This window comes from Anomaloglossus baeobatrachus, chromosome 7 (genome assembly GCF_048569485.1).
Source record: "Anomaloglossus baeobatrachus isolate aAnoBae1 chromosome 7, aAnoBae1.hap1, whole genome shotgun sequence".
NCBI lineage: Eukaryota > Metazoa > Chordata > Amphibia > Anura > Aromobatidae > Anomaloglossus > Anomaloglossus baeobatrachus.
In genome coordinates this window covers 305,049,437-305,061,586 of record NC_134359.1, presented here as the reverse complement: position 1 = coordinate 305,061,586, position 12,150 = coordinate 305,049,437, and the positions used below count along the sequence as shown (strand labels likewise).

At 44.5% G+C, this 12,150-nt stretch overlaps 2 protein-coding genes across 2 annotated transcripts; both read left to right on the top strand.

Annotated features, from left to right (window-relative positions):
• Positions 1–397: 397 nt before the first annotated feature.
• Positions 398–1,318, top strand: LOC142246818 (taste receptor type 2 member 143-like). Its single transcript, XM_075319868.1, has one exon. The coding sequence runs from the start codon at positions 398–400 to the stop codon at positions 1,316–1,318; it is 921 nt and encodes a 306-aa protein (XP_075175983.1).
• Positions 1,319–11,003: 9,685 nt separating this feature from the next.
• LOC142246817 (taste receptor type 2 member 40-like) lies at positions 11,004–11,924 on the top strand. Its single transcript, XM_075319867.1, has one exon. It carries the CDS (start codon positions 11,004–11,006, stop codon positions 11,922–11,924), a length of 921 nt encoding a protein of 306 aa, XP_075175982.1.
• The last annotated feature ends 226 nt before the right edge of the window (positions 11,925–12,150 follow it).

Genomic DNA, 12,150 nt, shown 5'->3' with positions numbered 1-12,150 from the left:
CACTGCATTCAATCACTATCACTGACTGGTTATGGGAAAATACGTATCAACCCACCCAAAGCAATCTGTCTTTTTGTCACAAACTTACAAAGTACATAAAAATAGTCTCACATTCTGCAAACATCCTCCTGAGAAACAACATGTAGAAAGAAAAAGAAACATTGCTTAGAGTCTGACCTACTGTAGAGCTGACGAGTCTTCCTAAGTGCCCGGTTACACTCTGCTCCATTATTTGGTTGTTATAAACATAGAAGAACAACTGATTTGCAAAACTCAACCAAAAACAAATCTATGCTGAACACACTTTACATAACTCACACATCAAATATGGATTTTTCTACTGTCAACCAACACAAATGACTGATTTGAACATAGATACATCCACAGAAGGCTCGCAATGCCGTTTACAGGATGGATGCTTCTTCTAGTCTTCGGCATGTTGGACAGTTTGACTACATTTGTTTTGAACATTCACATCTTGGTGGCTAGTGCCAAAAGCTTGAGGGCCAGACAGAAGATGAATCCTCCCGACCTAATCTACCTTGTCATAGGAGCGGTGAACATCTCTCTCCAGTGTTTGCTCGGCTACCAGGGTCTATTAAGTGTTTTCTCACTTCCTTCACTGTTCAATAAGAAGGTCTTTTTCACCAATATTGTGGGCAACATGACTCTCTTGTATCTCACCAACTGGCTCAGCGCCTGGCTCTGCATCTATTACTGTGTCACCATCTCTAACTTCAATAATCCGTTATTTCTCTGGTCAAAGAGGAACATCTCAATGTATCTACCACGTCTCCTTCTTCTGTCAGCAGCCGGATGTTTCTTCATTAGTCTTCCTGCCATCTGGAAGGCAAGTGTGCAAATGAATCTCCAATCTCCAGAAAATAGCACTATTGGCCTCATATTTATCAGTGGGGCTTTCCATCTTCAGGCCATTTACATACAATCTGCTCTATTTATGGGGTGCTGCATGCCATTTCTACTTATCCTGGTCTCTATCATGGTGACCAACACTTCACTTTTAAGACATCTATGTAAGATGAGGCAGAAGGATTCTGGATTATCGCAAACCAAGGACAAAGCTCACATTAATGCTATGAGAACCATGTGGAGATTCCTTACAATTTCCATCATATTCTACATAAGTGAGATTGTGTTCTTTTCAATGAACCCCAACCCTGAAGATCCTTACACAATTTTAAGCTGGTTGATATTTATGTCTTTTCCAACAGCCGAGTCTCTCGTGATTATCTTTGCCAACACCAAGTTAAGGAGGCAAATCATGGAGAAGGTCCTGTGGTTTTCTAGAAAGCCATAGCTAAAAGAAATCAATTCTTAGGAAGACTCAGTCTTCTGTCTACTTTAGTGATCAGGGAAAGTTTTTTTTGTCTATCAGCCATCCCAATATCTTCCCCTTTTACCAAACCTTCCCCTGCAGAAACATATCCATTTGAAGTTTCACGGACACAGTTGTGGAAAGATCACAAAATAATGCACTTTCCAAACTCTTGGAAACTGATAGTACTAATAAGTTGAGAAAGAAAACTATCTTCATAAACTGCATTTAGTATAAATCCTGGAAACAACCTTTCGTAAGCCTACTGATGCCTCAGTCCTCCTTATCATTCACGCAGTGAATTTGCCAAAATCAAATTTGGCATTTGCTCAAATTTTACCATGAAACTTGATTCCCATCAAACTTAAATTGAATGTTACATATTATGCTCTCAGCCCCACCTGGCCCCAGAACATAATAATTGTAGAGTGAAAACAAAAATTACTCATCTCTCTGCTCACTTGTCCCGCTACAGACTACTATTCCATGCTCCACGTGTCCTCACATCTCCTTCTGTGATCTTCACTTGTGGCTGGGGTTTCGGCACCAAGTATGCCTCTAATACCACAATAGCAAGCATTGTTGACCTTAGGGAGATCAACATATCCACTGCGGAGACACCATCACGTGTTTCTCAACGCAGTGATTCTAGAGCATTGCCCCCTGGGAAGTATGCAAATAAGAAAGCCGCGGAGACACCATCACGTGTTTCTCAACGCTGGCAGGAAACTAGCCAGGTCTTTCACCGGGAAGGAACAACCACGGGAAGGGCAGTCTCCAGTCAAGGAGACCACCTATACCAAACATGGTATCCATCCACAGACAGCCGTTTCGGGGTATTTGCCCCTCATCAGTGTGGAGTAGGAATCTGGCTAGTGGGGGCAATGCCTAGTATAAGACTACTTAAGCAAGCATTGTTGACCTTAGGGAGATCAACATATCCACTGCGGAGACACCATCACGTGTTTCTCAACGCAGTGATTCTAGAGCATTGCCCCCTGGGAAGTATGCAAATAAGAAAGCCGCGGAGACACCATCACGTGTTTCTCAACGCTGGCAGGAAACTAGCCAGGTCTTTCACCGGGAAGGAACAACCACGGGAAGGGCAGTCTCCAGTCAAGGAGACCACCTATACCAAACATGGTATCCATCCACAGACAGCCGTTTCGGGGTATTTGCCCCTCATCAGTGTGGAGTAGGAATCTGGCTAGTGGGGGCAATGCCTAGTATAAGACTACTTAAGCAAGCATTGTTGACCTTAGGGAGATCAACATATCCACTGCGGAGACACCATCACGTGTTTCTCAACGCAGTGATTCTAGAGCATTGCCCCCTGGGAAGTATGCAAATAAGAAAGCCGCGGAGACACCATCACGTGTTTCTCAACGCTGGCAGGAAACTAGCCAGGTCTTTCACCGGGAAGGAACAACCACGGGAAGGGCAGTCTCCAGTCAAGGAGACCACCTATACCAAACATGGTATCCATCCACAGACAGCCGTTTCGGGGTATTTGCCCCTCATCAGTGTGGAGTAGGAATCTGGCTAGTGGGGGCAATGCCTAGTATAAGACTACTTAAGCAAGCATTGTTGACCTTAGGGAGATCAACATATCCACTGCGGAGACACCATCACGTGTTTCTCAACGCAGTGATTCTAGAGCATTGCCCCCTGGGAAGTATGCAAATAAGAAAGCCGCGGAGACACCATCACGTGTTTCTCAACGCTGGCAGGAAACTAGCCAGGTCTTTCACCGGGAAGGAACAACCACGGGAAGGGCAGTCTCCAGTCAAGGAGACCACCTATACCAAACATGGTATCCATCCACAGACAGCCGTTTCGGGGTATTTGCCCCTCATCAGTGTGGAGTAGGAATCTGGCTAGTGGGGGCAATGCCTAGTATAAGACTACTTAAGCAAGCATTGTTGACCTTAGGGAGATCAACATATCCACTGCGGAGACACCATCACGTGTTTCTCAACGCAGTGATTCTAGAGCATTGCCCCCTGGGAAGTATGCAAATAAGAAAGCCGCGGAGACACCATCACGTGTTTCTCAACGCTGGCAGGAAACTAGCCAGGTCTTTCACTGGGAAGGAACAACCACGGGAAGGGCAGTCTCCAGTCAAGGAGACCACCTATACCAAACATGGTATCCATCCACAGACAGCCGTTTCGGGGTATTTGCCCCTCATCAGTGTGGAGTAGGAATCTGGCTAGTGGGGGCAATGCCTAGTATAAGACTACTTAAGCAAGCATTGTTGACCTTAGGGAGATCAACATATCCACTGCGGAGACACCATCACGTGTTTCTCAACGCAGTGATTCTAGAGCATTGCCCCCTGGGAAGTATGCAAATAAGAAAGCCGCGGAGACACCATCACGTGTTTCTCAACGCTGGCAGGAAACTAGCCAGGTCTTTCACCGGGAAGGAACAACCACGGGAAGGGCAGTCTCCAGTCAAGGAGACCACCTATACCAAACATGGTATTTATCCACAGACAGCCGTTTTGGGGTATTTGCCCCTCATCAGTGTGGAGTAGGAATCTGGCTAGTGGGGGCAATGCCTAGTATAAGACTACTTAAGCAAGCATTGTTGACCTTAGGGAGATCAACATATCCACTGCGGAGACACCATCACGTGTTTCTCAACGCAGTGATTCTAGAGCATTGCCCCCTGGGAAGTATGCAAATAAGAAAGCCGCGGAGACACCATCACGTGTTTCTCAACGCTGGCAGGAAACTAGCCAGGTCTTTCACCGGGAAGGAACAACCACGGGAAGGGCAGTCTCCAGTCAAGGAGACCACCTATACCAAACATGGTATCCATCCACAGACAGCCGTTTCGGGGTATTTGCCCCTCATCAGTGTGGAGTAGGAATCTGGCTAGTGGGGGCAATGCCTAGTATAAGACTACTTAAGCAAGCATTGTTGACCTTAGGGAGATCAACATATTAGTAGTCTTATACTAGGCATTGCCCCCACTAGCCAGGGGGCAATGCTCTAGAATCACTGCGTTGAGAAACACGTGATGGTGTCTCCGCAGTGGATATGTTGATCTCCCTAAGGTCAACAATGCTTGCTTAAGTAGTCTTATACTAGGCATTGCCCCCACTAGCCAGATTCCTACTCCACACTGATGAGGGGCAAATACCCCGAAACGGCTGTCTGTGGATGGATACCATGTTTGGTATAGGTGGTCTCCTTGACTGGAGACTGCCCTTCCCGTGGTTGTTCCTTCCCGGTGAAAGACCTGGCTAGTTTCCTGCCAGCGTTGAGAAACACGTGATGGTGTCTCCGCGGCTTTCTTATTTGCATACTTCCCAGGGGGCAATGCTCTAGAATCACTGCGTTGAGAAACACGTGATGGTGTCTCCGCAGTGGATATGTTGATCTCCCTAAGGTCAACAATGCTTGCTTAAGTAGCCTTATACTAGGCATTGCCCCCACTAGCTAGATTCCTACTCCACACTGATGAGGGGCAAATACCCCGAAACGGCTGTCTGTGGATGGATACCATGTTTGGTATAGGTGGTCTCCTTGACTGGAGACTGCCCTTCCCGTGGTTGTTCCTTCCCGGTGAAAGACCTGGCTAGTTTCCTGCCAGCGTTGAGAAACACGTGATGGTGTCTCCGCGGCTTTCTTATTTGCATACTTCCCAGGGGGCAATGCTCTAGAATCACTGCGTTGAGAAACACGTGATGGTGTCTCCGCAGTGGATATGTTGATCTCCCTAAGGTCAACAATGCTTGCTTAAGTAGTCTTATACTAGGCATTGCCCCCACTAGCCAGATTCCTACTCCACACTGATGAGGGGCAAATACCCCGAAACGGCTGTCTGTGGATGGATACCATGTTTGGTATAGGTGGTCTCCTTGACTGGAGACTGCCCTTCCCGTGGTTGTTCCTTCCCGGTGAAAGACCTGGCTAGTTTCCTGCCAGCGTTGAGAAACACGTGATGGTGTCTCCGCGGCTTTCTTATTTGCATACTTCCCAGGGGGCAATGCTCTAGAATCACTGCGTTGAGAAACACGTGATGGTGTCTCCGCAGTGGATATGTTGATCTCCCTAAGGTCAACAATGCTTGCTTAAGTAATCTTATACTAGGCATTGCCCCCACTAGCCAGATTCCTACTCCACACTGATGAGGGGCAAATACCCCGAAACGGCTGTCTGTGGATGGATACCATGTTTGGTATAGGTGGTCTCCTTGACTGGAGACTGCCCTTCCCGTGGTTGTTCCTTCCCGGTGAAAGACCTGGCTAGTTTCCTGCCAGCGTTGAGAAACACGTGATGGTGTCTCCGCGGCTTTCTTATTTGCATACTTCCCAGGGGGCAATGCTCTAGAATCACTGCGTTGAGAAACACGTGATGGTGTCTCCGCAGTGGATATGTTGATCTCCCTAAGGTCAACAATGCTTGCTTAAGTAGTCTTATACTAGGCATTGCCCCCACTAGCCAGATTCCTACTCCACACTGATGAGGGGCAAATACCCCGAAACGGCTGTCTGTGGATGGATACCATGTTTGGTATAGGTGGTCTCCTTGACTGGAGACTGCCCTTCCCGTGGTTGTTCCTTCCCGGTGAAAGACCTGGCTAGTTTCCTGCCAGCGTTGAGAAACACGTGATGGTGTCTCCGCGGCTTTCTTATTTGCATACTTCCCAGGGGGCAATGCTCTAGAATCACTGCGTTGAGAAACACGTGATGGTGTCTCCGCAGTGGATATGTTGATCTCCCTAAGGTCAACAATGCTTGCTTAAGTAGTCTTATACTAGGCATTGCCCCCACTAGCCAGATTCCTACTCCACACTGATGAGGGGCAAATACCCCGAAACGGCTGTCTGTGGATGGATACCATGTTTGGTATAGGTGGTCTCCTTGACTGGAGACTGCCCTTCCCGTGGTTGTTCCTTCCCGGTGAAAGACCTGGCTAGTTTCCTGCCAGCGTTGAGAAACACGTGATGGTGTCTCCGCGGCTTTCTTATTTGCATACTTCCCAGGGGGCAATGCTCTAGAATCACTGCGTTGAGAAACACGTGATGGTGTCTCCGCAGTGGATATGTTGATCTCCCTAAGGTCAACAATGCTTGCTTAAGTAGTCTTATACTAGGCATTGCCCCCACTAGCCAGATTCCTACTCCACACTGATGAGGGGCAAATACCCCGAAACGGCTGTCTGTGGATGGATACCATGTTTGGTATAGGTGGTCTCCTTGACTGGAGACTGCCCTTCCCGTGGTTGTTCCTTCCCGGTGAAAGACCTGGCTAGTTTCCTGCCAGCGTTGAGAAACACGTGATGGTGTCTCCGCGGCTTTCTTATTTGCATACTTCCCAGGGGGCAATGCTCTAGAATCACTGCGTTGAGAAACACGTGATGGTGTCTCCGCAGTGGATATGTTGATCTCCCTAAGGTCAACAATGCTTGCTTAAGTAGTCTTATACTAGGCATTGCCCCCACTAGCCAGATTCCTACTCCACACTGATGAGGGGCAAATACCCCGAAACGGCTGTCTGTGGATGGATACCATGTTTGGTATAGGTGGTCTCCTTGACTGGAGACTGCCCTTCCCGTGGTTGTTCCTTCCCGGTGAAAGACCTGGCTAGTTTCCTGCCAGCGTTGAGAAACACGTGATGGTGTCTCCGCGGCTTTCTTATTTGCATACTTCCCAGGGGGCAATGCTCTAGAATCACTGCGTTGAGAAACACGTGATGGTGTCTCCGCAGTGGATATGTTGATCTCCCTAAGGTCAACAATGCTTGCTTAAGTAGTCTTATACTAGGCATTGCCCCCACTAGCCAGATTCCTACTCCACACTGATGAGGGGCAAATACCCCGAAACGGCTGTCTGTGGATGGATACCATGTTTGGTATAGGTGGTCTCCTTGACTGGAGACTGCCCTTCCCGTGGTTGTTCCTTCCCGGTGAAAGACCTGGCTAGTTTCCTGCCAGCGTTGAGAAACACGTGATGGTGTCTCCGCGGCTTTCTTATTTGCATTCTAATACCACAATGTCATAGCTCCTAAAGGCAGTAAGTAAGCCTAGTCCATCACATGTAAAGCCTAGTTGGCAAAGAAGAAGACCTCAAAGACACGTAGAGCCCCATACAGCAGGCTGCAGCGAGGGGCAAATGATCAGAAAGGGGAAAAAAATCCTCATAAAATATCATCAACTTACCACGATTTTGATGAATTTGTTTGCAGGAATCAAAAGAGATTCAGATTCAGGAGAATTTTTATTTATTTATTTATTTTAATTAAATTCAATTAGCCTTGAACAAATTTACTGATCTCTAGACTCTGTATTTGGAACATAAAGCCCTGATATATGTAAAATACCACAAAAAGATAAATCATCTGGTTTCCTAAAAACATAAAATCCAAAAGCAGGAGATACACATTAGATGGCTGTTAGTCGAGCAATGCCTTGGCCATCAATGCCATACACAAGAGCGCTCATTTCGCCAAGTGCTCCTTTATTCTATGTGAGAAAGCCCCTAACAGACATCTCTGCTGATGACTTATGTCTGAGAGAACAAAGCTGTTTTGGTGAGCTGAATTTCACTGCTTTTTAATAGACGTTTCTTGACTGCCGGTCTATTAGTTTTTTTATTTTTAATATTGTTTTACACCAGAGGTATTGGAGAAAATCACAGCACTTGTTATCTCTGCTCAAGTGATAGTATAATTATTTCAGCTGAATGCTATTTTTTGTTTTCCAGAATTGAAGCCCTTGTTTCAGGTATATAATTTGCTTTTTGCACCTTACACTTTATTTACATTAATAAAAATTAAAATTGAATAAAAATAGTAATATTTGAGGATGAGTACAGTAACTATGGGAGTAAACCTAAGAATGATGCAATAGTCGCCTCCGAGGCATCATCTGGAGATATCTATGAGGTTGAGGACTGGAGACCTGATTATCACGGACGCTTCAAATTCTAATGGAATAATGTAGAGTTCGTCACTAGACCTTTTACATTAAAACAAATGGATTTGTGATCATACATAACTGGGAGTCGTATTGGATAGATCTTACAATTTAGGAGGACAAGAGAACCTATCGACTGTTAAGCCCTGTGGCCAACTCTGACTTACAACTATTTAATCTTTTATCCCTAAGAGTTCAAATGAGGGTAAATCATTCTCCAGAACTAAGCATTCATTTATTTCCCCAGGAAGCCATGATTCTCTATCACGTTCATTCATAAGTTTGTTAAGATAATTGCTCTAAAAATAATCTAGATTGCAATATATCTGCTTGTGTCTTAAAATCTGAATCCTGGGAGCAGTTTTTTTGCATTCTTTTAAATTGATTGTGTGGTATATTAATTAGCCATTTAGAGTAATGGCCACTGTTGAAATGAACAAAGCCTTTGGCAACCACTTTATTAAAGAATATTTTAGTCAGGATTTAATTGTTGTCATGAAAACGGTGAGGTTGAAAAAGTCAATACTCAGTTCACTCATAAAAGGTGTGAAATTAAAACGCCAAATAGTGGAAGGGATCCTGGTAATAAAGATCAGAATATTACTCTCTACGTTATTCCATATAAAATATAAATAATCAATATACTGTTTAAAAATGACAATGTAGTTTTTAAAAGGAGTGCCTGAAATATAAAATGTTTCCAATAGAGCCATCAGTAGATTTCTATACCCAGGTGCATTTCTCGAGCCCATTGCTGTGCACGGACATGTTTTACATACACCGGGTTATCTCAGGGACTAACCCAATTAATAGGACTTGTCAATCAAATACCCTGACATGATATATACATGTTCCTTACTGTAGATGTGTGTTCATTATATTCAAATATTTCACATGATTTGAGTCTCGCCTGTTTTAAATACACTGACAAGCAAAAGGGTAACAATATTTTGCACTTGTGATTTTCATGCTCCATATCTCACCGTCCTCTACAGTTCTGAGCATGAGACGACCTTCATTTTATAGACAATAATCTTGGCTTCTCATACAGAAATGTGACTTACAGCTATTTAGCATATCAGTAGTTAAGCAGGTTCTTGTAATTTCACTGCATTGTTACTGTTTCAATTCTAAAAATCTAAATTTTACTTTTTATTATTTTGTTAGTATTTTATAAACCCACCTTTCGCTTTCAACACTGCCTGTATCCTTCTGGCTTCTTGATCAGATTCAAGCATGTCTCGACTAAAATCTAATCCCTGTTCTCTTCTCTACGTTCCCAGTGTTGGTGTATACTGGTCAGGTCTCTTCTCCACATTCCCAGTGGAGAATCCCAGCCCCCAGCTGCCTGGTTTTACCTGACTAGCGATTAAAATACGGTGGGAATAATTAAAAAAATATGAATTGGCTTCCCTGTATTTTGATTACCAGCCAAGATAAAGGCAGGAAGATGGGGGTGGCAGCCCAGCCCGCTGGGATTCTCCGCAACCCGCAGCTGCCCCTGGAAATGGTGCATTGTTTTTTAGCACCATTTCCAGGCGATTTACCCAGCTCAACCAGCGGCCCTGATGGCGGAGGCAGGCTGGGTAATAAAGGGGTTAATACCAGCTTTGTATTCTCAACTGGTACTAAGCCCGAAATTCATGGTGTCACGCCAAATTAGACATGGCCACCATGAATTTCTAGTAAACAGTAAAAAGAAAAACACAACACATAGAAACATTATTTTATTAGAAATAAAACAAAACAAATTGAGACTCCATCTTTATTATTAAAAAAATCCTTTGTCTGACGTAGTCCACAGGTAGAGCAATGTCAGCTCTGCTTCATCGCTCTGTATAGACAAGTGTCTTTACAGAGCGAGACGCAGGGTGACACTGAGGGTATGATATGACTCGTGCAGTCTCGCATCGGTATCACCCGGCGCGGTGCACACTCTCCTGACAGGAGCACCTCAGCTGCATGGAAATACATGCAGTCGAACTGCTCCTGTCGGGAGAGTGTGCACCATGCCGGGTGATGCGATGCGAGACTCACACAGTGACAGTTAAAGTTCAATCAAGTCCATGTCGAACACGGCCGAGTAACAAGCAGTGCAGTGAATTCTCCCGGAAGTTAACAGGACCTTCCATGTCATCATAGCCATGTGACCAGTCTGTAAACCAATGTCTGTACAACATTCACACCAGACTAGTCACATGGCTATGACGTCATAGAAGCTCCTGGAGTCAGTGATGGTTACTTAGGGGCACAGCAATGATTGGGCGTGGAAGCAGAAGCGGCCGGGGGACAGAGTCTGCAGGACGTGTCGTGGGACCTGTAAGTATAATCATAATGGTTTTTTAATAATGTGCTTTTTTTTACAGCCCCTGGACCCGAACTGGATCCAAAGTGTGACACAAGCTTCCCAGGAAAGCTCATGTTCGGGAACATGTGCACAAATACTATGTGTTTGGTACAGACCCCAAGCTTTACAATTCGGGTTCGCCCATCACTAATGAGGAACAGTGCTTAGAGTCTGACCTAGAGCTGACGAGCCTTCCTAAGTGCCCGGTTACACTCTACACCATTATTTGGTTGTTATAAACATAAAAAACACCTGATTTGCAAAACTCAGCAAAAAAACAAATTTACACTAAACACTATTTGCATACCTCACACATCAAATATGGATTTTTCTACTGTCAACCAACACAAGTTCCTGAATTGAACATAGATACATCCACAGAAGGTTAGCGATGCCGTTTACAGGATGGATGCTTCTTCTAGTCTTCGGCACGCTGGACAGTTTAACTACATTTGTTTTGAACATGCACATCTTGGTAGCTAGTGCTAAAAGCTTGAGGGCCAGACAGAAGATGAATCCTCCCGACCTAATCTACCTTGTCATAGGAGTGGTGAACATCGCTCTCCAGTGTTTGCTCGGCTACCAGGGTCTATTAATTATTTTCTCACTTCCTTCACTGTACATTCAGAAGGTCTTTTACCCCACCGTTTTGGGCAACCTAACACTCCTATATTTTACCAACTGGCTCACCGCCTGGCTCTGCATCTGTTACTGTGTCTCCATCTCTAACTTCAATCATCCGTTCTTTCGCTGGTCAAAGAGGAACATCTCAATGTATTTACCACGTCTCCTTCTTCTGTCTGCAGCCGGATGTTTCTTCATTAGTCTTCCTGCCATCTGGATGGCAAGTGTGCAAATCACTTTACAATCTCCAGCAAATAGCACCATCGGTCTCATATTTATCAGGGGGACGTTCCATTTTCAGCCCCTTTACATACAAACTGCTCTATTTATGGGATGCTTCATACCATTTCTACTTATTTTGGTCTCTATCATGGTGACCAACACTTCACTTTTAAGACATCTATGTAAAATGAGGCAGAAGGATTCTGGATTATCCCAAACCAAAGACCAAGCTCACATTAATGCTATAAGAACCATGTGGAGATTCCTTACAATTTCCATTCTATTCTACATAAGTGAGATTGTGTTCTTTTCAATGAGCCCCAACCCTGAAGATCCCTACACAATTTTAAGCTGGTTGGTATTTATGTCTTTTCCAACAGCCGAGTCTCTCATCATTATCTTTGCCAATACCAAGTTAAGGAGGCAAATCATGGAGAAGGTCCTGTGGTTTTCTAGAAATCCATAGCTAAAGAAATCAATTCTTAGAAAGACTCAGTCTTCTGTCTACTTTAGTGACCAGGGAAAGTTGGAATATCTCAATGTTTTCTTTGCTTTTCGTAGTATTGCAGTAATAGTTTCACCACATTATTAAATAGTAAAATTATAAATAATGTAGAACTATTAACAATCATAGAAAGATATTTTTTTTTTTTGCTAGGTCCGAGCCAAGAGAATTTCAATATCAACATGCA

Bases quoted from the DNA above. Each gene is read 5' to 3' on its own strand.
- LOC142246818 (XM_075319868.1), top strand. From the start codon at position 398: ATGCCGTTTACAGGATGGATGCTTCTTCTAGTCTTCGGCATGTTGGAC.
- LOC142246817 (XM_075319867.1), top strand. From the start codon at position 11,004: ATGCCGTTTACAGGATGGATGCTTCTTCTAGTCTTCGGCACGCTGGAC.